Source organism: Lepisma saccharinum, chromosome 16, assembly GCF_977018435.1.
Source record: "Lepisma saccharinum chromosome 16, izLepSacc3.1, whole genome shotgun sequence".
NCBI classification, from domain to species: Eukaryota; Metazoa; Arthropoda; class Insecta; order Zygentoma; family Lepismatidae; genus Lepisma; species Lepisma saccharinum.
The window spans coordinates 19430272-19457676 of record NC_139244.1 but is presented as its reverse complement, the minus strand read 5'-3'; the positions used below and the strand labels follow the sequence as shown (position 1 = coordinate 19457676).

Here is a 27405-nt window from a genome sequence, read left to right as displayed (position 1 = left end):
AATTTCAGGAACTTGAAATTATTTTCCAATGTTGTGCTTCTGGGCTACTAATTCTGTGTATCTCGTAACTTAGATGTAGAAATCATTCATACATAATATGCATTAACTGAACAATGGTATTTATCCTTGTAGAACATTTTTATGCACTTAAATAAAGTAATTAATTCGATCTTACGAGATATGTCCCGAATTATTAGCAGAAAATAAAAGCAGGAATGGAAGGGTGGGGTGAGCGGATCATTGCGCTGAAACGCATTCAACTGTCACTGCCAAGAGTAAGATATGATTGGCGGAGAGGTTGCTATGACAACGCTTTACGTTTCGAAACAGCCGTAGGGTGGCTCCACATGTTCGGTTTGGTATACGCACAGATTACAAAGGAGAGATAGGAAGTAAGCCATCTTATTAATCTGTGGTTACACTTCTTGAACTGCATTTGTCAAACCAACAAGAATTATAAAGAAATAAAAGAAGAAGAAAATGTACTTACTAATCAATTGGCAGTTTCAGCCCATAATTGCGTTTCATATTACCACAGTCTTTCAATAGAAAAACAAGAGACTTATAAATTAAACATATTACATTATTTGATAGGATTGGGCTCGTCTCAAGCTCTACACTGCTTCCTTTACAGATTTTCCCACACCGTCCTTTGTCTCGTGCCCTCCGGTTCGTAATGTTCATGTTGCCTTTCAATTTTGAGTGGGGCGCCGTTGCCCCTTTGTCCTCCCATTTCCCGGTCGTCCATGACCCTACAAGATTTTTGTATAATATAATTGGCAATGTTATGGATCTGTAGTATTTCCATGTTAGTTTTAATGCGCTGCATTAATCTTGATCTTAAATTACGATCTAACAAGGTTCTTTACAGAAATGCATTTGGGAATATACCTGGCTAAAAAAATGAGTTGAAACGTTTCATTTTTCATAATATGAACACAGTGTTTCTTGTCGATTATTTAATTTGTTTTGTAACTTTATGGGGTTTCTGTCTCTCCGTCTGTCTCTGGGGTGTAAGGCACCAAAATGTCAACCTTCCTTATACTTAGTACACCCTCGACTACATTTTGCAGACTAGCAAGGATCTGGCGTCTGGACTCAGGGCCAGTATAACCCTCCACGGGGCTCGTGTTGTGTCACCCTTATAGGGTGTTCCGGGAGGAAGCGGCAATACTTTGGGAATTGGTAGTATGGGTGATTCTAAGCAAAAAAGTTCATATGAACATGAGTCCGATTTTGAACCATAACGGAGATATGAACAGAAATAAAAATGATGTAGGAAAACGTAAACAAAAACAGTAACAAGTAAAACATGGCAATGTAATGGTGTAAGTAAATACTAGTAGAGGTTGAATGAGATAAGCTCAATCACTGCGTGGGTGGTCTTTAATTTGCACGTACTTATAACTAATTTGCACGGGTTTTAATTAATTTGCATGTACTTAGAATTTATTTGCACGTACTTAGAATACTTTACATTTATGTATTTGCATGTTTATAACTTTTTATGAATATATATTTATTTATTTTATGAAAAATATGTATATAGAAGGTAATTAGAGGTACTAAACGCTATGCATATGGTTTTATATTCATTACTGCAAAGTATGTAATGTATGAAACTATAATAATTAATGTTTATAGTATTGAAAATAAGTTTTCTATGGTTTATGAACAGCTATGAACGGTGGTAATGGGTGTAGGTACAGGTTCAATTACGATTGGGGACGGTCCCGGTACTCGAACCCGCGATATGTAATATTATTAATTAGTACTATGCAATAATTGCATTATATTATGAAACACGTTGGTTTCACACGCTAGACAGAATACTGTCTCAGAATTTCGACTCCGCTCTGATGCCAGACAGAGAGAATGAATTAATATTCCGCGCAGGTAGACGAGAAAGGAATTTGGGGAGTGTGCGTTCAAGGTCAAATGACGTCAGAACGCCAGGACAAAGAAGGAACCCAATTGACCAATCAGAGAACGCGTCGGTAGGTTTTCAGAACCGGTTTTTTCAAGGTTAACCAGTACGCAAGAACAGGGGAAAGCTATGCAATACTGTACGGCAGGGGAGGATTTCAACCAGACAACAAAGGATGTCTGGAAATGCGAAGCAAGGGTTAAATTTTTTTAAACTGTGCGTCGCTTGCATGCTAGAACATGTTTCTGTCAAAGTAGGCCAAGGTTGCCCAGTACACAAGAACAAAGGATGTCTGGAAATACGCAGCAATGGTCAAATCTCTGAAGCTATGCGTCGCTTGTAGAACTGGTTTCAGCCGCCAATTAATATTCCGCTCAGGGTTGCCCCAAGGCACAGGACGCTTTAGCGCAGGTTTTTTTTATCTGTACTATGAAGAAGGGAGAGCTCTCAGGGACTGGGCCTACAGTTTTCACCATTTGTTTTTATCACGGGGTAACGAACCTAGGACCTTTTGATTATTGATTTAGGTAGTACATTTATGTTACTGTGTGCTATTTAACTTATTATTTTACAATTTTATACCTATTTTTAACCTAAATAACACTATTTGTACTATTCAGGCAACATTTTTTATTAAATTTCGGACTCACAAAGACATTTTTCAACTTTTAAATTATTATTTTACAATTTTATACCTATTTTTAACCTAAATAACACTATTTATACTATTAAGGAAATATTTTTAGTTATATTTTCGACACACAAAGTGTGTGTTCTCAACTTTTTATCTGTTTATTTCACAAGTTTAGGCTTATTTTTACCAAAATAACACTATTTGTACTATTCAGGAAAGACTTTTAGTTACATTTTCGACACACTAAGTGTGTGTTCTCAACTTCTATCTGTTTATTAGGCTTATTATTACTCAAATAACACAATTTCAGCTGTTCAGGCAACATTTTTTATTAAATTTTGGACTCACAAAAAGACATTTTCTAAACTTTTAACTTATTATTTTACAACTTTATGTTAATTTTTTACCAAAATAACACTATTATACTATTCAGGCAACATTTTTTATTAAATTTTGGACTCACAAAGATATTTTTACAACTTTTTAACTTATTATTTTACAATTTTATACCTATTTTTAACCTAAATAACACTATTTGTACTATTCAGGCAACATTTTTTATTAAATTTTGGACTCACAAAGACATTTTTTTCAACTTTTAACTTATTATTTTACAATTTTATACCTATTTTTAACCTAAATAACACTATTTATACTATTAAGGAAAGATTTTTAGTTATATTTTCGACACACAAAGTGTGTGTTCTCAACTTTTATCTGTTTATTTCACAAGTTTAGGCTTATTTTTACCAAAATAACACAATTCAATCTGTTCAGGAAAGACTTTTAGTTACATTTTCGACACACTAAGTGTGTGTTCTCAACTTCTATCTGTTTATTAGGCTTATTATTACTCAAATAACACAATTCAATCTGTTCAGGAAAGACTTTTAGTTACATTTTCGACTCACAAAAAGACATTTTCTAAACTTTTAACTTATTATTTTACAACTTTATGTTAATTTTTTACCAAAATAACACTATTTATACTATTCAGGTAACATTTTTTATTAAATTTTGGACTCACAAAGTGTGTGTTCTCAACTTCTATCTGTTTATTAGGCTTATTATTACTCAAATAACACGATTTGAACGTGTTTTTTATTACATTTTGGACACACACACACACTTACACACACACACAGATATATTTTCCAAGTTTACAGGATTATTCTCTAGTTTACTCAAATAACACAATTTAATCCAGTCAGGAAGGATTTGTTATTATATTTTGGATGCACAAAGATATGTTTTCAATTTTTTACTGATTTTTTGCAGGGTATGTATTAATTTGTATTTATTTTGTTTTGTATCATATATACATTTACAAATTTTTAATTTAGAGTTTAGTATTTATTTAATTTTTTTTTCAAAAACACTAAAGAAAAAGTACTTTTAGCTAAAATGTAAGCCACAGAATATATTATTATTATTATTATTATTATTATTAGGGTTTATTGATTTCCACTATGCTATTTTTGGTTCTGTATTTCTATATGTATTTATTTAGGTCAGGTTACGCCTGCTACGTAGGAAAGTTTGTTTATTTTAGAGTTTGCTGAGTATTTTGTTACTGTTGTACTAGGTAAAGTTTTCTAAATATATCAGGAAGGGCTCCATCCATATACTTTTGTTTTTGCTGTTTGGAGATGATGCGATCAGCATCACTCTCCATCTGCTTTTTATCTTATGTACCCAATATTATTTTGAGGCTTAGTGAATTCTAGAGCCTATTTATGCAGGAGAGAGGGCTTGAAAATGTTGATCTCAGATAACCCACAACTATTTGTCAGAGTATTTTAAAGGATATTTTATACTTATTATGGGCCACTAGAATATCTAAGCTTGCTTAATTTTAATGCCTGTAACGCTGTTATTGTATTTCTAGCTAAGTTTTACTGGATAAAGTACACGAAATGTTTAACATTTCGACTATTTGCCTAATTTTTAGTGTAACGAAAATTATTGTGTGTCTATAAAGACTGAAATGCCTTTACCGAAGGGTCCACAACTGGATGCTTACCAACATTGTTTCTTTTTTAAAAATATATATATAACCATTTATCAATATATTCTCAATTCACAGGACAAGACGAAGTTCACAGACGACTTACTATATGGACCATAGGTCCACTTGCTAAATGTTTTTCTATGCTAGAAGAATAATTTAGCCTTATAACCTTTTTCAAGGTATTTTTAAGTATTACTGGATTTTTTGGGTGCATCAACATTTGGGTTATTTCCATTTGGCTTATTATACGAGGCTACAATCACTATTTGAACACTGAAATCCTCTGATTGAAACTAAAAGCTTAGGCTGTAACTAGGGATTTAGTATGTATATCGACAATTTATAGGACAACACGAACTTTACAAAGGATTGTAGGTGATGTAGGCCCACACGCCAGAGCTTTGTTAACCTGCAAGAAGCATTTACAGCTAATGCTACGAGGAAATGAGGTTGATTTTTTTACTGTTTCACAAGAATGCTATTTTTTACACACCCAATATTTGCTTTTTCAAGTGACTACATGTACCAGAAGCACTTACAGGCCAACTCTAACTAGACTTCGACTTATTCTATATCAGGTGCTAAATTTATAAAGAACTATGATTGTGTATATTTCTGAGGAAGTACGCAAAAGCAGATTACCCGATTAAAGTATCTGAAAAACATATTTTTCTATGCAAGTATATTTTTATTGACTGGATTATTTAACAGATCAAACAGGAAGACTGCAAAATTCATTAAATGTAGTTCTATAGTATATGTGGTTTCAGAGATATAAAAAGAACAAATATAAGATTTAGCTTTTTTTGCTTATGAGGCTAATCGCGACGCTAAGGGTAAATGGCGAGGAAATGTAATGGAGGAGAAACAGTCCCAAAAGTTATGGGCTGCATGTAAGTTAATACCACAGAGATATTACAGTAGGTGTAGGTTCTTCCACCAGAACATTTCTAGCATAATAATACTGGTTATGCTGTACTGTTAGCTAAAAATGCTGTAATTTGAGAAACTTAAAAGCTTATTTGCAAAATTTTAAGATAAATAATAATCTGTTAGACTGTAAACATATTTTATATCTATTCTGCACAAGATCCGATGACAAAATTTAATAATTGTAATCGCCCAGACAGGGACTCGAACCCTGGACAGATAGGTTAAAAGCCTAACGCTATACCAACTAAGCTATCTGGGCACAAGGTATTCTTTTTTGAAAAGTTTGTTATGTTAAGAAATATATTGAAACAATTGAGAACACTTTTGATCTGGTTCGACAGAGAAGGAGACAACATTTCCAATTTTGTACAGACTGGGTGTATTTTCCACTATAGAGGCCTTCACTATATGTAATTCGAAACGCTAAATTTCAGCTAGCTTCCAAAATTGAGGTAAAGATTGTGTTTGGCGAGATTAACAAGTTACAATTATATCCAGTTACGGACAAATAAAGCTAAAACTCTCAGATTTACTGTACGAGCCAAGCTTTAGTAACATTTTCTTCACTTTAGTACAAATACCAAAGAAATAGGTATATTTTATTTATAATTTGACAAAATGTACTAGTATTTAATTCACAAAGTTAGGTAAAAAACAGTATTTTTTAAAAATATTGTTACTGCCTTCAAATTTTATGTTATTTACCCACTAACAACTGGTTTACACTGTTTGGCATCCTTTAAATAGGAAAAGAAGGAATTATTTGTTTAGTATTTTTACTACTTTATATTTATTTAAGAAAACAATTCTACAGTTTAACTTAATTTTTAACAAATTGTTACTAATTTATATATCAAAGTTATGTTATTTAGAGTGTATGAAGGCGTATAAAGTTAATATTTGTACTTATCAATGCAACTAACAATTATATTCTACACACAAAAGATGATGTTTACAGTTAAATTACTTGAATCAGAGAATAATATTTTACAGTAATTGATTCATTCAGCACTAGTCAGTACTTTTATGCATCAGAAAGTTTTCTTAATTTTCTATTACGCATGCTATTTTGGGTTATTCTTAAAATGTATTTCTAAGGCAAACTGGTTTAATTTTCTGCTTATAATGCAAAGTTGACATAGTTTTCGCACAATGCATTGTACATTTGTTATATTCACTATTTACAAACCAAAAATTTACGCTTATTTAATGTATAACTAACTAACTCTCTAGCCTTTTTAAACCCGAAGGTTCATGGCTGCAGCAACACATGCCTTTCATCTGTCCCTGTCCTGAGCAAGATCTATATACTCCTTTCCTTCCCTACCAATTTCCTTTAGGTCCATCTCTACATTAGCCCTCCATCTTTGTTTTGGTCTTCCTATTGGTCTTTTACCATCAGGTTTCCCAACAAGAATCCTGTATACTCTTCTTTCCTCTCCCATTTGTACCACATGATCTACACACCTAAGTCTTCTTGATTTAATCATTCTAATAATATCTGAACATGAATACAAATTATGTACTTCTAAATTATGTAACCTTCTCCACTTATCTGTCTCCTCATCTGTTTTAGGCCCAAATATTTTCCTAAGGATTTTATTTTCAAATACTCTCAATTTATGTTCCTCTTTCAATGTAAGTGAGCAAGTTTATTTACTGTATTTAACCTCTATTTCTTGTAATTAACAAACGAATCTAATTACTATGACATGTTAAATAGCTTATACTGTAGTTACTATATCTTTTTCTATCAGCTTATTTTCAAATTAATATTATTAGGTATAGTCTTTGATTTATAACTATATTGCTTTTTTATCAATTTATCTAAGAGTACACGCAGACAAACATATGTGTACACATTTTTATGTATATAGATATGCCTTTTTTCAATATTTTAGCATGAAGATTGCACTTTAGCTATTCAAGCAAGGGTAGGAAAGGTAGGATTTCTGAGAATTTGTTGCAGGATTATGTTGTCCAAGTACAGATGAGAACTGAGCTGGGAGACTGTTTTGAGCCTTTTTCTGAGAGTTGCATGTGAACTGTATGTAAATTGCGCACTATTGACTGTGCATGCTTCTAAGTTTTGCTGTTATTTTCCTTCAATTCTGTGAGACTGTAGAGAGTTTTCTCTTTTCAAGTAGTGTTCTTATTGATTGTATTTGTATATGTTTTGGGGACTTAGCAGTTTTATGTTATGGGGCAGTTTGTTGTAGAATATATTTACCTGATTGTTTTGAGATATTGAGTGCTTGCTGTTCTAGTTGTAATTATCTTTTCTTCTTGTGTTGTGTATTTGACTATATTTTGACCAAGTTCGTAGTATTTACAATAATTGTTATTGACTTGTAGTTGTATGGAGTTCTCCTTGAAAAATCCTTTGCAAGATGACAAATACTTTAGTCTGAACATTATTCTTAGTGTTCACTTTTGAAGCCTTAGTATTCTGGTAGTATTATGAATGTAGAGGTAAATTAGGCTGAAATGTAGGCATTTTTCTGATAAATTATACTCACTTAGTTGTTTCAGCAGGTAGAAGTTGCATGAAGGTTTACTGCTGATGATGTTAATTTGATCTTCTTATGTACTACGTATGATGTAGCTTACTTGAGTAATTGGAATTTTCTACTGAAAAAAAGGATTGCTTGTCTATTTTATTCCTATGTTGTTGAGTTTGTCCATAAGCAAGCCATGTTTTTTACTCTATCCTATGCCTTGGAAGAATCTAGATATATATATTGTGTTTGCAGTTTTATGTTTCTCTAAGGTTTCAGCTATGTAGTTTTTAAATTGTGCTGTGGGTGTGACTATTGATTTCTTTTTCTGGATGCCATGTTGGTTTCTGTGTATTCCTTTTGCTGCTTGAATTTGACTTAGGTTGTTTGCTTTTTTTTCTTAGATCTTTATTTGTTTATTTGTTCAGTATTTTTTATTTTTTGAATTATAATTACTTTAACAACAAAAAAATTACCCTAGTATAAAAACTTCTACTAACAAAAATGTACTATTATAACTTTTAATTTTAGAAAATTGTATTTTTAAAACTTTAACTTTGAAAAATTGAATTTTAATTACTCTAATTTTACATTAACTAACATATTTTACTTTAACAACAAAATAATTTACCCTAGTATAAAAACTTCTACTAACAAAAATGTACTATTATAACTTTTAATTTTATAAAATTGTACTTTTAAAACTTTAACTTTGAAAAATTGAATTTTAACACACTTTGATTTTAACAATGTATCTTGAATTTTTTATATAAAAAATATTAAAAAATAAAAAATACTGAACAAATAAACAAATAAAGATCTAAGAAAAAAAAGCAAACAACCTAAGTCAAATTCAAGCAGCAAAAGGAATACACAGAAACCAACATGGCATCCAGAAAAAGAAATCAATAGTCACACCCACAGCACAATTTAAAAACTACATAGCTGAAACCTTAGAGAAACATAAAACTGCAAACACAATATATATATCTAGATTCTTCCAAGGCATAGGATAGAGTAAAAAACATGGCTTGCTTATGGACAAACTCAACAACATAGGAATAAAATAGACAAGCAATCCTTTTTTTCAGTAGAAAATTCCAATTACTCAAGTAAGCTACATCATACGTAGTACATAAGAAGATCAAATTAACATCATCAGCAGTAAACCTTCATGCAACTTCTACCTGCTGAAACAACTAAGTGAGTATAATTTATCAGAAAAATGCCTACATTTCAGCCTAATTTACCTCTACATTCATAATACTACCAGAATACTAAGGCTTCAAAAGTGAACACTAAGAATAATGTTCAGACTAAAGTATTTGTCATCTTGCAAAGGATTTTTCAAGGAGAACTCCATACAACTACAAGTCAATAACAATTATTGTAAATACTACGAACTTGGTCAAAATATAGTCAAATACACAACACAAGAAGAAAAGATAATTACAACTAGAACAGCAAGCACTCAATATCTCAAAACAATCAGGTAAATATATTCTACAACAAACTGCCCCATAACATAAAACTGCTAAGTCCCCAAAACATATACAAATACAATCAATAAGAACACTACTTGAAAAGAGAAAACTCTCTACAGTCTCACAGAATTGAAGGAAAATAACAGCAAAACTTAGAAGCATGCACAGTCAATAGTGCGCAATTTACATACAGTTCACATGCAACTCTCAGAAAAAGGCTCAAAACAGTCTCCCAGCTCAGTTCTCATCTGTACTTGGACAACATAATCCTGCAACAAATTCTCAGAAATCCTACCTTTCCTACCCTTGCTTGAATAGCTAAAGTGCAATCTTCATGCTAAAATATTGAAAAAAGGCATATCTATATACATAAAAATGTGTACACATATGTTTGTCTGCGTGTACTCTTAGATAAATTGATAAAAAAGCAATATAGTTATAAATCAAAGACTATACCTAATAATATTAATTTGAAAATAAGCTGATAGAAAAAGATATAGTAACTACAGTATAAGCTATTTAACATGTCATAGTAATTAGATTCGTTTGTTAATTACAAGAAATAGAGGTTAAATACAGTAAATAAACTTGCTCACTTACATTGAAAGAGGAACATAAATTGAGAGTATTTGAAAATAAAATCCTTAGGAAAATATTTGGGCCTAAAACAGATGAGGAGACAGATAAGTGGAGAAGGTTACATAATTTAGAAGTACATAATTTGTATTCATGTTCAGATATTATTAGAATGATTAAATCAAGAAGACTTAGGTGTGTAGATCATGTGGTACAAATGGGAGAGGAAAGAAGAGTATACAGGATTCTTGTTGGGAAACCTGATGGTAAAAGACCAATAGGAAGACCAAAACAAAGATGGAGGGCTAATGTAGAGATGGACCTAAAGGAAATTGGTAGGGAAGGAAAGGAGTATATAGATCTTGCTCAGGACAGGGACAGATGAAAGGCATGTGTTGCTGCAGCCATGAACCTTCGGGTTTAAAAAGGCTAGAGAGTTAGTTAGTTATACATTAAATAAGCGTAAATTTTTGGTTTGTAAATAGTGAATATAACAAATGTACAATGCATTGTGCGAAAACTATGTCAACTTTGCATTATAAGCAGAAAATTAAACCAGTTTGCCTTAGAAATACATTTTAAGAATAACCCAAAATAGCATGCGTAATAGAAAATTAAGAAAACTTTCTGATGCATAAAAGTACTGACTAGTGCTGAATGAATCAATTACTGTAAAATATTATTCTCTGATTCAAGTAATTTAACTGTAAACATCATCTTTTGTGTGTAGAATATAATTGTTAGTTGCATTGATAAGTACAAATATTAACTTTATACGCCTTCATACACTCTAAATAACATAACTTTGATATATAAATTAGTAACAATTTGTTAAAAATTAAGTTAAACTGTAGAATTGTTTTCTTAAATAAATATAAAGTAGTAAAAATACTAAACAAATAATTCCTTCTTTTCCTATTTAAAGGATGCCAAACAGTGTAAACCAGTTGTTAGTGGGTAAATAACATAAAATTTGAAGGCAGTAACAATATTTTTAAAAAATACTGTTTTTTACCTAACTTTGTGAATTAAATACTAGTACATTTTGTCAAATTATAAATAAAATATACCTATTTCTTTGGTATTTGTACTAAAGTGAAGAAAATGTTACTAAAGCTTGGCTCGTACAGTAAATCTGAGAGTTTTAGCTTTATTTGTCCGTAACTGGATATAATTGTAACTTGTTAATCTCGCCAAACACAATCTTTACCTCAATTTTGGAAGCTAGCTGAAATTTAGCGTTTCGAATTACATATAGTGAAGGCCTCTATAGTGGAAAATACACCCAGTCTGTACAAAATTGGAAATGTTGTCTCCTTCTCTGTCGAACCAGATCAAAAGTGTTCTCAATTGTTTCAATATATTTCTTAACATAACAAACTTTTCAAAAAAGAATACCTTGTGCCCAGATAGCTTAGTTGGTATAGCGTTAGGCTTTTAACCTATCTGTCCAGGGTTCGAGTCCCTGTCTGGGCGATTACAATTATTAAATTTTGTCATCGGATCTTGTGCAGAATAGATATAAAATATGTTTACAGTCTAACAGATTATTATTTATCTTAAAATTTTGCAAATAAGCTTTTAAGTTTCTCAAATTACAGCATTTTTAGCTAACAGTACAGCATAACCAGTATTATTATGCTAGAAATGTTCTGGTGGAAGAACCTACACCTACTGTAATATCTCTGTGGTATTAACTTACATGCAGCCCATAACTTTTGGGACTGTTTCTCCTCCATTACATTTCCTCGCCATTTACCCTTAGCGTCGCGATTAGCCTCATAAGCAAAAAAAGCTAAATCTTATATTTGTTCTTTTTATATCTCTGAAACCACATATACTATAGAACTACATTTAATGAATTTTGCAGTCTTCCTGTTTGATCTGTTAAATAATCCAGTCAATAAAAATATACTTGCATAGAAAAATATGTTTTTCAGATACTTTAATCGGGTAATCTGCTTTTGCGTACTTCCTCAGAAATATACACAATCATAGTTCTTTATAAATTTAGCACCTGATATAGAATAAGTCGAAGTCTAGTTAGAGTTGGCCTGTAAGTGCTTCTGGTACATGTAGTCACTTGAAAAAGCAAATATTGGGTGTGTAAAAAATAGCATTCTTGTGAAACAGTAAAAAAATCAACCTCATTTCCTCGTAGCATTAGCTGTAAATGCTTCTTGCAGGTTAACAAAGCTCTGGCGTGTGGGCCTACATCACCTACAATCCTTTGTAAAGTTCGTGTTGTCCTATAAATTGTCGATATACATACTAAATCCCTAGTTACAGCCTAAGCTTTTAGTTTCAATCAGAGGATTTCAGTGTTCAAATAGTGATTGTAGCCTCGTATAATAAGCCAAATGGAAATAACCCAAATGTTGATGCACCCAAAAAATCCAGTAATACTTAAAAATACCTTGAAAAAGGTTATAAGGCTAAATTATTCTTCTAGCATAGAAAAACATTTAGCAAGTGGACCTATGGTCCATATAGTAAGTCGTCTGTGAACTTCGTCTTGTCCTGTGAATTGAGAATATATTGATAAATGGTTATATATATATTTTTAAAAAAGAAACAATGTTGGTAAGCATCCAGTTGTGGACCCTTCGGTAAAGGCATTTCAGTCTTTATAGACACACAATAATTTTCGTTACACTAAAAATTAGGCAAATAGTCGAAATGTTAAACATTTCGTGTACTTTATCCAGTAAAACTTAGCTAGAAATACAATAACAGCGTTACAGGCATTAAAATTAAGCAAGCTTAGATATTCTAGTGGCCCATAATAAGTATAAAATATCCTTTAAAATACTCTGACAAATAGTTGTGGGTTATCTGAGATCAACATTTTCAAGCCCTCTCTCCTGCATAAATAGGCTCTAGAATTCACTAAGCCTCAAAATAATATTGGGTACATAAGATAAAAAGCAGATGGAGAGTGATGCTGATCGCATCATCTCCAAACAGCAAAAACAAAAGTATATGGATGGAGCCCTTCCTGATATATTTAGAAAACTTTACCTAGTACAACAGTAACAAAATACTCAGCAAACTCTAAAATAAACAAACTTTCCTACGTAGCAGGCGTAACCTGACCTAAATAAATACATATAGAAATACAGAACCAAAAATAGCATAGTGGAAATCAATAAACCCTAATAATAATAATAATAATAATAATAATATATTCTGTGGCTTACATTTTAGCTAAAAGTACTTTTTCTTTAGTGTTTTTGAAAAAAAAATTAAATAAATACTAAACTCTAAATTAAAAATTTGTAAATGTATATATGATACAAAACAAAATAAATACAAATTAATACATACCCTGCAAAAAATCAGTAAAAAATTGAAAACATATCTTTGTGCATCCAAAATATAATAACAAATCCTTCCTGACTGGATTAAATTGTGTTATTTGAGTAAACTAGAGAATAATCCTGTAAACTTGGAAAATATATCTGTGTGTGTGTGTATGTGTGTGTGTAAGTGTGTGTGTGTGTCCAAAATGTAATAAAAAACACGTTCAAATCGTGTTATTTGAGTAATAATAAGCCTAATAAACAGATAGAAGTTGAGAACACACACTTTGTGAGTCCAAAATTTAATAAAAAATGTTACCTGAATAGTATAAATAGTGTTATTTTGGTAAAAAATTAACATAAAGTTGTAAAATAATAAGTTAAAAGTTTAGAAAATGTCTTTTTGTGAGTCGAAAATGTAACTAAAAGTCTTTCCTGAACAGATTGAATTGTGTTATTTGAGTAATAATAAGCCTAATAAACAGATAGAAGTTGAGAACACACACTTAGTGTGTCGAAAATGTAACTAAAAGTCTTTCCTGAACAGATTGAATTGTGTTATTTTGGTAAAAATAAGCCTAAACTTGTGAAATAAACAGATAAAAGTTGAGAACACACACTTTGTGTGTCGAAAATATAACTAAAAATCTTTCCTTAATAGTATAAATAGTGTTATTTAGGTTAAAAATAGGTATAAAATTGTAAAATAATAAGTTAAAAGTTGAAAAAAATGTCTTTGTGAGTCCAAAATTTAATAAAAAATGTTGCCTGAATAGTACAAATAGTGTTATTTAGGTTAAAAATAGGTATAAAATTGTAAAATAATAAGTTAAAAAGTTGTAAAAATATCTTTGTGAGTCCAAAATTTAATAAAAAATGTTGCCTGAATAGTATAATAGTGTTATTTTGGTAAAAAATTAACATAAAGTTGTAAAATAATAAGTTAAAAGTTTAGAAAATGTCTTTTTGTGAGTCCAAAATTTAATAAAAAATGTTGCCTGAACAGCTGAAATTGTGTTATTTGAGTAATAATAAGCCTAATAAACAGATAGAAGTTGAGAACACACACTTAGTGTGTCGAAAATGTAACTAAAAGTCTTTCCTGAATAGTACAAATAGTGTTATTTTGGTAAAAATAAGCCTAAACTTGTGAAATAAACAGATAAAAAGTTGAGAACACACACTTTGTGTGTCGAAAATATAACTAAAAATATTTCCTTAATAGTATAAATAGTGTTATTTAGGTTAAAAATAGGTATAAAATTGTAAAATAATAATTTAAAAGTTGAAAAAATGTCTTTGTGAGTCCGAAATTTAATAAAAAATGTTGCCTGAATAGTACAAATAGTGTTATTTAGGTTAAAAATAGGTATAAAATTGTAAAATAATAAGTTAAATAGCACACAGTAACATAAATGTACTACCTAAATCAATAATCAAAAGGTCCTAGGTTCGTTACCCCGTGATAAAAACAAATGGTGAAAACTGTAGGCCCAGTCCCTGAGAGCTCTCCCTTCTTCATAGTACAGATAAAAAAAACCTGCGCTAAAGCGTCCTGTGCCTTGGGGCAACCCTGAGCGGAATATTAATTGGCGGCTGAAACCAGTTCTACAAGCGACGCATAGCTTCAGAGATTTGACCATTGCTGCGTATTTCCAGACATCCTTTGTTCTTGTGTACTGGGCAACCTTGGCCTACTTTGACAGAAACATGTTCTAGCATGCAAGCGACGCACAGTTTAAAAAAATTTAACCCTTGCTTCGCATTTCCAGACATCCTTTGTTGTCTGGTTGAAATCCTCCCCTGCCGTACAGTATTGCATAGCTTTCCCCTGTTCTTGCGTACTGGTTAACCTTGAAAAAACCGGTTCTGAAAACCTACCGACGCGTTCTCTGATTGGTCAATTGGGTTCCTTCTTTGTCCTGGCGTTCTGACGTCATTTGACCTTGAACGCACACTCCCCAAATTCCTTTCTCGTCTACCTGCGCGGAATATTAATTCATTCTCTCTGTCTGGCATCAGAGCGGAGTCGAAATTCTGAGACAGTATTCTGTCTAGCGTGTGAAACCAACGTGTTTCATAATATAATGCAATTATTGCATAGTACTAATTAATAATATTACATATCGCGGGTTCGAGTACCGGGACCGTCCCCAATCGTAATTGAACCTGTACCTACACCCATTACCACCGTTCATAGCTGTTCATAAACCATAGAAAACTTATTTTCAATACTATAAACATTAATTATTATAGTTTCATACATTACATACTTTGCAGTAATGAATATAAAACCATATGCATAGCGTTTAGTACCTCTAATTACCTTCTATATACATATTTTTCATAAAATAAATAAATATATATTCATAAAAAGTTATAAACATGCAAATACATAAATGTAAAGTATTCTAAGTACGTGCAAATAAATTCTAAGTACATGCAAATTAATTAAAACCCGTGCAAATTAGTTATAAGTACGTGCAAATTAAAGACCACCCACGCAGTGATTGAGCTTATCTCATTCAACCTCTACTAATACTCATGTTATTCGACGCTGGATAGACGCCGGAGCCTCTTCCACCGTCAGAACAATTCCGGGTTTCCCCGGTCGGGAGTCGAACCCGCGACCCTTGGATTGGTAGTGGAACGCCGTACCGACCGAGCTACCACGACCCCTTAGTATAGTAAACCATAACGTTCCCTGACAATTTCGCAAGATTGCCAACAGGTGGCAGCACACGTGACACAGTTACTCATCGAACGTCTTACCTGCAGTGCTGTGTGAGAGATTGTGTACATGGAACACGTGCACATTTGTGAGACGCTGTTATCTGGGTTGTTTCCGTAGCAGTTCACAGACAGTTACCGTCAAATGGCTTCTACATACACCAGGCGCGGCTCGTGCATTATTTACCCGGGGGTTCACTGAAGTCATGTGACATATATTCAGTTTCCGCAAAATAAACTTCCTTCGCCTAACAAAAGGATGGGGGCGGGCTTAAAAGATTTGTCCAGATTTTTTTTTATATGGGAGTATAAGGTTTTGTATTAGGGGTGTGCGAATAAATTTAGGGCTGAAACTACAATAAATTGTGCCTTTATGAAAAAAGTTGAGTTTTGTTGGAATGGACGTCCTCAAGTAGGGGCAAGTAATATATTTTTTCCTCAGGAGGAGCAAAAAACAGTCCTTCAGTCTGAAGTTACTGCAACGCTTTTATAATACTTACCAAAAATTACTGTGACTGAAATTAAATTATATGCGTGTAATATATAATTTTTGGTTTACATTCAATTTCCATGGTGAGCGGCCCCCTTTTCCCCTTCCGGACGTCCATGCTGACTAATCAGAACTGGTCCTACATTTGTTAAAGGGAAATGGCAACTAATGGCATGCGCATACTAGAAATCGAACCTGAGACCCTTTCATTGATACAAGATAGCTTTGTTCGAATTTGGGGCTGGTCGACCAGCACACGCTTTTTTTCAGTGGACAAGGAAGTTCGTTTACGTTAATTACGTGCATTTCTATCGGTCATTTCTTACCTGCGCGGACAGCAACGCCTACACTGCATCATGTGACATAACCTAGGTAAAGTCCATCCCTCGATTCACTCGCAGCATCACTTAATACTTTCCAACAAGTATCCAAGCACTTCAAAAACTAACAAACTTGAGACGATTGACACCGAGCGACAGCGAGTCACGTCTTCGCGCCATTCTTTCTCTCTCGCGAACCCGAAGTGTTTCCACCTTTAAGGAAAAACCTCTGAATGCATGCACGAGCTATTTTGGTAATGTATCTCCTTTATTTTAATTCATCGCATCTAATTCCAGCTTTTATTTGTTTCCACTCATCCATCTCTGCCACAATTTTGCATTTATTCCAAGAAGTTCAGTACAAAAATGATACAAAGAGAATATTGAATATGTAATGTGTGCGCTTCAAACTTGAACTGCACACAGCAACACTGGAAGGGAGGAAGCAGCGAGATCGGAGCCTTGTCCCGCGCCTTCTGCGAGAGAACGAACTGCGCATGACCGTTGGGTTGAACATAGGTTCTGCAAATCTCACCTCCCATGTATTTTGTCCTATACCCTCCTCGAGCTTCTGCTCCCGCACGAAGCTTTCACAATGGCAAGAGCTGTCCTGTGGGGGTTCAACTGAGGGTCTGTATCAGGGCGGCCGATTCGCGGTTTCTTCTTCTCAGCAAAAGAGTTCACCGTATTACGGGCACAAATACATGACTTATTGTGTAGAATTTTTAGCGAAATAATGTGAAAATGTAAAGACATTGTTTATTGTTCATTCTCGAGGTGATTATCGTATATTACTGGGGGTTCACTGATCCTGTGCGCTATAGGGCCAACCGCGCCTGACATACACGAATGAGGAGTATGCGGGCATGGTGTTTGTGTACGGGTTTTGCAATGGAAGTGCGCACGCGGCTGTTGAAGAATACAGGAGGCGTTTTCCTTTACGAAGGACACCAAATAAGGTAGTGTTTAATAATACGTTTCGTGCATTGAGAGAGCGTGGAACACTTCCCAGTGCTAAAGTGACTTCCGAACGTGAAACCAAACAATCTGTTGACGAACAGGAGGAAATACTTACCACGGTGCAACAAAGTGCTACCACTAGTACCAGACGAATGGCAACACGTTTGGGTATTCCACATACTCGTGTGTGGCGGACATTACATGGGGAACAATTCACCACCAACCAGTGCAGGACTTACGTCCTGGTGATTACGCTTCCCGACGTCGATTTTGTCATTGGTTACTACAGCATGGAGTACAAGTGCCATACATTTTATTCACTGATGAGGCGACCTTCACTCGTACTGGTGTGAATAATACCCGTAATAGACACACTTGGGCTCGGGACAACCCTCACGAAACCCTTGTCACAGGGTACCAAGACAGGTTTTCCATAAACGTGTGGTGTGGCATGGTTGGCGACATTCTTCTTGGCCCAATTATCCGTCATGAATGCATGAATGCACAGCGGTACCTTCATCTGTTACAAAATGATTTGACGGACCAGTTAGACGATGTTCCTTTGCACACAAGACGGAACCTCATCTTGCAGCATGACGGAGCACCTGCTCATTGCAGTCGCTTGATCATTCAACATCTGAATTCCACCTACCCAAATCGATGGATTGGTCGTTGTCGTCGTCGTGTTAGTGGTCTGGTTCCGTGGCCACCTCGTTCTCCCGACCTAACCCCTCTTGATTTCTGTTTATGGGGTGTTTGAAGCAGGAGGTTTACCGAGAAAGGGTAAATACAAGGGATGAACTGCACATTCGCATTTGTAGTGCAACACAAGATGTTCTCCGACGTGCTCAGAAGTGCATTGATGTTGGTGGTGGTATTTTTGAGAATCTGCTGTGACCTGCTATCATTTCTGTGGTCTTTTCCCTCCTTATATTCTTTCATGTGAGTACTGACCAGCAGGTGTTAACATTTCATTTTTCTACATTTATTGCTTGCTTCATTACTTAATTATCGTGTACTAATTACTGCTACACCACAAATTCATGCAATAAAGATTAGTATCAGCATGTCCTTTCCCGTATTTACTTACACAATTACCATTACATTGCCATGTTTTAATTGTTACTGTTTTTGTTTACGTTTTCCTACATCATTTTTAAATCTGTTTATATCTCCGTTATGGTTCAAAATTGGACCTATGTTCATATTAACTTTTTTGCTTAGAATCACCCATACTACCAGCTCCCAAAGTATTGCCGCTTCCTTCCGGAACACCCTATGTTTGTGATTATCCATTTCATCTTTTCACCCTTTATTTATTTATTTATTAATCACTACAGGCAAATGCCCAGTTACAGTGTTTTGAGGTTAACCGAGTTCAGTTTACATACATATTGACAAAACAAGTAATTAAGAATTGGAAAGAGAAAACAACAAAGACAAGGAGAAAAGAACTACGTATAAAACGGAACAGAATAATCATTACATAACAACAATATATAATACAAGGGAGGTATATCATAAAGTATACAACATATTTGGTTACAATGATATTATATACAGGGTTCACATAATATGTTTGCTTTTAGGTCTAAATAGATCAATGTCAGGGGTATTATTGGAGACTATATTGTACAACGCGCACATCCTCCCCATGGGATCCGTTTCAGCCATCCTGGTTCTACCGCGTGAAATTTTAAAGAGGTAATTTCTGTGTCTTAATTTTGAGTATGGAACATAAAAGTTTATTTTTGCGAGAAGTGCGGAGGAGTCAATGTTTCCATTGACAAGTTTCGAAAGGAAGGTTAACTGGTGCATCTGTCTTCTTTTTTCAAGGGACGGGACACTCAGCATGTTGCGTAAGATGTCACCCGAAGTGAATTTTGGATAAATGCCATCTAATTTATATACTAAATACCTTAAGAATTTATTTAGGAGTTTCTCTATTTTTTCGATTTCCTTTATAAATAACGGGTCCCAAACGACTGAGGCATATTCAAGTTTTGGTCTGACAAAGGTATAATAAAGTAGCAAAAAGGTTTCCTTTTTCTTAAACTGGCTACCCATTCTCATCACAAATCCTAGGTTCCTGTGCGCTTCACTGAGGATGCGCGCAGTGTGTGTCTGGAAATTTAAAGCTTTGTCAAATGTGACTGACTCCAAGATCAGTTACAGTATTCTCTCGTAGGATTTCTACGTCGGAAATGGATTGGATTGGATTGATTTAGTGTTTTAAGTCCACTTTATGCACAGTAAGGCTAATCGGGACTGGACCTACAGTTTAAAGTGGGATCCGAACCACTATGTGCCTCGATCGGGTATCGAACCCGGGACCCCTTGATTACAAGGCGAGGACGCTACCACTGCGCCATCGGGGAGGCCCTACGTCGGAAATGTTATATGAGTATTGGATGGGATGTTTGTTACGTGTGAATGACACTACTTTGCATATCTTGAGATTGAGATTAACCTTGTTGTTCTTGCACCAATCAAGTACTTCGTTAAGTTCGTCTTGTAATTTCGTGCAGTCGTGATCGCTTTTAATTTGTTTAAAAATTTTGACATCGTCAGCAAAGATGAATTTTTCGGAGTTTTTAGTGCGTCTGGTAAATCGTTAATGAAAATCAAGTCCAGCAGGGGGCCTAGGTTCGAACCTTGGGGTACACCGGAGCTGGCTATGTAATAGGAGGACCTTAGTCCTTGGTGCATGACATATTGTCGTCTATTCTGTAAATATGAAGCAAGTAGCTTTATAAGTTGCGGGGAGAGGCAGATGTAAGCTAGTTTCTGAATTAAAGTATCGTGGTGTACCGTGTCGAAGGCCTTTGAAAAGTCCGTGTACATTACATCGACTTGTCCTTTATCGTCAATAGTTGACGGAACGTAATTTGTTAATTCGACGAGATTAGTCACAGTTGAACAGTTTTGTACAAATCCACGCTGGTGTGGAGAAAGGATAGGTTTGACATGCGAGTAAATATGATTATAAATTATTTGCTCAAAGAGTTTAGCTGGAGCTGACAGTTTCGCGATTGGTCTGTAGTTACTTATGTCTGTCTTATCTGCTGCTTTGGGGATTGGACAAATCTCCGTCGTTTTCCAACTTGCGGGGAATTTTCCTGTTTTCAAGATTAAATTAAAGAGGGTGTGGAGAGGGAACTTGAGCGCCTCTGAGCAACCTTTAATAACGTGGGGGGGATTAGGTCCGGTCCAGCTGCTCTTTTTGGTTTGAGTTTCTTCATGGCTTTTTCGATTTCTTTTAGGGAGATTTCTGGGATGCTTAAGAGACTAAGTTGGGATTTCGGGAGCGCGTTCGTACGTGTGGTTTCGTAAGAGGATGGTTCCGCGGAAAAGACAGATTAGAAATATGTAGCATAAACATTCTGGATGTTATTATTATCAATAGGTTCACCATTGAGTTTGGTTGGTTGGGCTGGTGGATTCTTCCTTTAATTCTTAACTAAAGACCAAAAGAGATTTGGGTCGCGAGTCAGATTAGCTTCGCAGCTGTTAAGGTAGTTTTGGTAAGCTTTGTTTATTTCCGCTTTTAATTTCGTTCGTAGGGCTTTAAAGTTAGCTTCAGATTGCCCTACATTCCCTTGTTTTTGTTTCCATTTTTTATGATGGTGTGACTTGATCTTTATACCTCCCCAACTTCGCAATTAGCGAAAAGCGAACTAAAATAAACTAATCCAATCAATCAATCAATCTCTTCTACCTCTGAAAATTCCTTTAGGTCTATCTCAACGTTATTCCTTCATTATTGTCCTGGTCTTCTTACAGGTCTCTTACCATCACGTTTCCCAACAAGATATTTACAAATTGTATTGTAAACCTTACAATTTGTTGAACCATTATGTGTTTCATTTCTGTGTATAGTCAATAGAAAATTGTCGTTGTTGTGGAATCGTTAAACAAACCTTCAAATTCCTATAACTTATATACCAATTTGCAGACAAGCCAGACAAAGGCCAAAAGTCAAGATGCAATACACTATGTACGGTTGTTTTGCAGATTAGATTGTAAATTGTAGTAATTTCATTGAGTGCTTCTGAAGTCACTACCTAAGACCTAGAGAAATTCAAAATTGTCCTGAGTGCATTTGTGAAGGACGGTATTAAAATGAAGGATAGATGGCATTGTCAGCATTGAAATTTCTATTCGAATTCTTTAGTTAATAAATATAACTAACCGTCCAAAACTTAACATCACAAGTTTCCAAACATATACGCACATACCAATTTCAAACTGATAATAGTAAGATTGTTAGCATCTACAAGTTATAATATTGAATATTTAATTCTCGCTAGTGTTAGAATATTTCTGTAGATTGATATTCCTTCATCTTTTGTTACATTTGAAGCCTCCCGATTAGCCTATCTGTGCATAAAGTGTACTTAAAACAACAATGCTCAAAAATGCTCCTCGAACAACAGTTGCAGAGGAAACCACAGCAAGATAATATGAACGCCAAGGAAAAGGGGAAAAAGACAAAATAGAAGTCAAGGCAACGGAACTTCAAGAGGAACAAAACAACAAAATTTCATTCATCATTACATTTCGGTTACGTTCTTCACATAAGGTCAAATTTGACGAAATAATTTTGAGTAAAGCAGACTTACCGAATTTCTTGGCATCATACACAAGTGTTTCCCTTCCACCAATCACAGCGTACTTATGCTGCTCTTTCACTTTCTTCATTCCATGCTCTACCGTATCTATAAGATGTTGCCTTCTTTTCACCATCAAATCCCATAGCTTCTTGTACAATTCCGTACCTGTACCGTTCTGTAAAGAATTGGTTAAAAATTATGAACATTTGTATTTAAAATGTAATTCGTTTTACTATACTATCACCAAATAGAGTGGTACTACAGACTTTATATGGATGTACTTTTTAGTATTTGCCATAGTTGTATTAATATTAGAACATTTTACTAATTTTTACATGATAGAGCAATTACTAAATTTTCTGTGGTGACATGAATACACACCAGTCTTAGCAATAGTATGAACAATTTTATTACAAAATTATGTGCTCATTTAAGTATATCAAACGCGGTTTAAGTTCTCAAACTATAATTTTTCACCTGTTGCAGGTACGTGGAAAGAAATTATTCTTATATTGTTAATATAAACCTGAGATGGATAATAGAAATGGTTTTGTATCGAATGAGGAAAGCAAGGAAATTTTTCTAAGCGTGTTTTTTTTTGCAAGGCGACAAAAATATTAATCTAATTGGGTGTTAATATTTTCGAGAGGCTCCTTCGAAATTATCCTTTTCTAACTTTTTCTTTCATGACTTCTTTGGCGCCCTCGCTAGCATGGGACAGAATAGAAAATTATTTACTCACTACAGCTATATCTCTTGTGACCGATTGTAAACAGTAGGAATAAGAAGGCTGATATTTTGCACCAATGGGCCTGACTGAACCTTGTTATAAATCTCTTCTCTTATTTAATATTCCTTTTTAAGCACAAGTATATAGTCGATAATTAGGACAGTATCAGCTGTTGAATCAGTATGATTTAATGTCTGTCTGCTTTTGCCTATCTCTATAAAATTATAACTTTTTTGGTAAATTTTTATGTTTTCATGAGTTTCATTTTGCTCCCTGCTAGGTTAAATTTTTCTGTTATCACTTCCTGTACATACTTTGAGTCCTTATCCTTAATAGATATTAATAGAAAGTTTCTGTGTTGCTTCTTGGATCTTTAGTTACCTCTGATTCTGTGTTTTGCTTGTGAGAACTTGAGAATAAGACTTTTTCTCACCTGGTCGTTCATTCAAAATTTGTTTATATTTGCTTTATGTCGTTGTTCTTTCCTTTTCTTCTTGAAAAGTAAGATTTATTACGAGTAGGTAGTACTAGTTAATAATGCACAACACTAAATTTTCCATCAAATGTAATTTTCATCTCATTTTCGAAAATATTTTAGCATAATTTTTAAACCCATTAAAAATGGTTGAGAATATTTCTACAGCGAATTTGTAACAGGGGCCATGGCGCTGAAAACTCTAGCCACGACTTCTGTCCAGTGACTAGCCAATCACATTTAGCGTTAGTTTCGTAATACATCACATAGTTAAATCCCCTCATAATTACAGTTTCGTAATACATTCCAATTGCCACTTCATAATACGTCACATACTTAATTGCACTAACTCCACACCCCCTATACGCCTTCAAGGCGTGGTGTAAAACACAGGGGAGCACTTTACATGTTTTACTTTTTACTTAATTGCACTTATAATTACGGGCTTCCCCGATGGCCTATTAGTAACGCCGTTGCCTTGCAATCAAGGGGTTCCGGGTTCGACATCCGGTGGAAGAACATAGTGGTGCGGATCCCTCTGTATACTGTAGGTGCAGTTCCGATTACCCTATCGGTGCATGTAGTGGACTTAAAACAAAAACGCAAACAAATAAACTTATAATTACTGTTTCATATAGATCACATAGTTAATTGCACTCATAATTACAGTTTCGTAATACATCATATGGTTAATTGCACTTATAATTACAGTTTCGTAACATCATATGGTTAATTGCACTCATAATTACAGTTTCGTAATACATCATATGATTAATTGCACTTATAATTACCGTTTCGTAATACATCATATGGTTAATTGCACTTATAATTACAGTTTCGTAATACATCATATGGTTAATTGCACTTATAATTACAGTTTCGTAATACATCATATGGTTAATTGCACTTATAATTACAGTTTCGTAATACATCATATGGTTAATTGCACTTATATTTACCGTTTCTCTACATCACATAGTTATTTGCACTCATAATTACCGTTCGTAATACATCACACAGTTAATTGTACTCATAATTACCTGCAATATACCGAATGAAGAGCTGTGTTTCTCTACAAGAAGCTGATAATCCCACTTGACCATCGCCTCATACAGTCCTTCCAGCGTATTGATAGGTTTCTCTGAAATATAAAACAATTGGTTCCATGACATTCCAGGTGAATAGTAACCAAACAAAAATACGAAAACATGCACGATATGTGAAACCAATTAAGTTTGCAGTGTAAGTCATAGCAGCTTGTTCTTACCTCTACCGGGGCGAGCCAGAAGTGACGTCAAATTGGCAGAATAAACGTCACCTATGACGTACGTTGCTATAATCCAGAAGAGAGCAATCAGGAATCTTGCATTGTAGCTGGACCCTGGTTCCTTACCGCCTGCAGGAGCATAGAAGGTCAAACAAAGCATTATGTTAGCAATGCATGAAATATTGATATAAAGGCTACATTGTTATTAAAAAACAATTATTTTTGAAAGTTGAAATTGTTGCTTATTGGCAACAGTGTAGATAGGTGGCGTGACCTTGACTGGTCTAATTTCGTGCCGTTCACTTATAGGTTTATGCCAACTGTCTATGACGCCAAGTGTTCTGGTCTATATTTCAAGCAATGATGGTATCGAGAAACTTGTCAGAAACTGCAGCCATAATGTATGACACCACACTGTACAGGTTCATTATTATAACGAATGGATTAAGTTAAATGTTTTATATGATTTATATACATTATCAAGCAGGTATCTGCTTAGTATATCTGAAGAACTCTCATAGTAAAGAATATTTGGTTCAAATCTTTCAACTGTCATACTCAAGTCTGAAACGAGACTTAGTCTCGGACACAAAATCTCGATCTCGTATCGAATGTCTAGTCTCGTTCTCGTGTTGAGTTTTAAAAGTATGTCTGTCCGGTATCATCTCTAATCTTTGTTGTAGACTAGTGGCATATAAACGACTGTATTTCGGAGAGTGCAAAGTAGGCTACATGTATCCTCAGTCCGTAAATTACACGACTGCATGTAGTTGTACCTCAGTATGTATTGTAATACAATATGTAGATAGTGGTTATCAAGATGATAATTTTGATTCACCCCACCACAGACATATATACGTATATCCTATATATATATATATATATATAGTGTGTGACTCGATTTATACTAGGGAATCTTAGAGTCACAAAAGGGATGTAACTAATTATGCAAATAATCTTTTTTACATCGTTACTAGGATGTGTAGCTGTTTGGGATGATCACGCCCCATACAAACTTCTTTTTCTTGTTAAGGAAGCCATCTTCAATTTTCTTATTTTGGACTTCTTGTCTTCACACTAAAAACACTTCTTAATTCATGTAACGTTTTGATTAACTTTCACTATGTTTTGTGCAGTTCTGACCAATAACACATTTTCTCATATCTTCGTCATGCTTAACATTTGGACACTACTGTGGTTACAAAAATTATAATAATATATTTTCACTTGCTATTTATTAACAGATAATACCTCTGGAAAAATCTGATAAACGAACTGTAAATCAGGATATGGACAGTATTTTATGCTCAGAACCTCCGTGGCGGCCATCTTGGATTCCAGACGCGATGTACCTTCTCTTGACACATTGTCCAGCAAAACACCTAGTATTTTACCTATGATTGCATGCCTCAAAATGAAGGCATCCTCCATACACATGTATTCCCTTCATTCAAAAACCAAACGAACTTCTGAAGCAGATAAGGAGACATGGTCGATGTTCTTTGTTAATGTCTTCAGAGGTAGCCATCTTTGACGTATAACGCCACAAAGGTCATGCGCCACAATAGTAGGCATCAACAAAGTGTCACAGGCAGTAATTATTTGCCCTTTATATGCCGTAATGTCAAGTAAAGTGTAAAATATTGCTTAGAATCGTCGCAGAAAAGGGTACTGAATTATTTCACTGGATATATCTCCATAACAGTGCAAGTATGAAAAAAACTGTAGAAGTATTTTTAGTCCCGTTTTCAATTCTGAACAAAATATGTTTCTATGCAAAATTGTCAAAAACAAATTTTTAATGAGTTATGATCGATTTAATTTGTTGGTGCGTGCTGAAGCTGCAGCCATCTTGAGTTTATGGGCCCCTAGAAAACGTAGGCCCGGTATGCTAGATGTCTACCCAATATTTTTTCCTTTCTTTAGGCATGCCCTAACAGTATCAAGAGATAAAACGCGTTCACCTCAAAATTTCTGTGGGTCTTATGACCAGCATCTGGCAATATAAAATAATTGCTTAGAATCCTTGCAGAAAAGGGTACGACATTCTTTGACTGGAAATATCTCCATAACAGTGCAAGATATGAAAAAAAAATAAGAATATTTTTTGTTCCGTTTTCAATCCTGAACAAATTATGTCTCTACGCAAAATTGTCAAACACCAATTTTAAAGGAGTTATGATCGATTTCTTTTGCTGGTGTGAGAAGCGGCGGCCATCTTGAATTTATGGGCCCCTAGAAAACTTGGGCCCGGTATGCCAGATGTAACAGGATCAAAAGAGAAAACTCGTCTACCTCAAAATTTGTGCTGGTCTTATGGCCGGGGACCGGATTACTATGTGCTTTCTCTGCGGACTCTGAGACGCAAATGTGACGGAAAGAATTTTTCATGCTTGGCGCGGAGTGATACATCAAGTTGTAATGCGGTCTCAGCTGACGTCACTGACAAGTTAGG

The 27405-nt window shown here is 34.4% G+C and overlaps 1 protein-coding gene across 1 annotated transcript in view; it reads right to left on the bottom strand.

The window, feature by feature from the left end:
* Window positions 1-27405, bottom strand: part of LOC145999967 (ionotropic receptor 40a-like) — a 68008-nt gene that overhangs the window by 14964 nt on the left and 25639 nt on the right. The window contains exons 10-12 of the mRNA XM_083137261.1: window positions 24951-25079; window positions 24724-24824; window positions 22488-22653 (exon numbers count right to left, since the gene is read on the bottom strand). Coding sequence (XP_082993387.1) covers window positions 22488-22653; window positions 24724-24824; window positions 24951-25079 — 396 coding nt within the window. The remainder of the gene's footprint in view (window positions 1-22487; window positions 22654-24723; window positions 24825-24950; window positions 25080-27405) is intronic.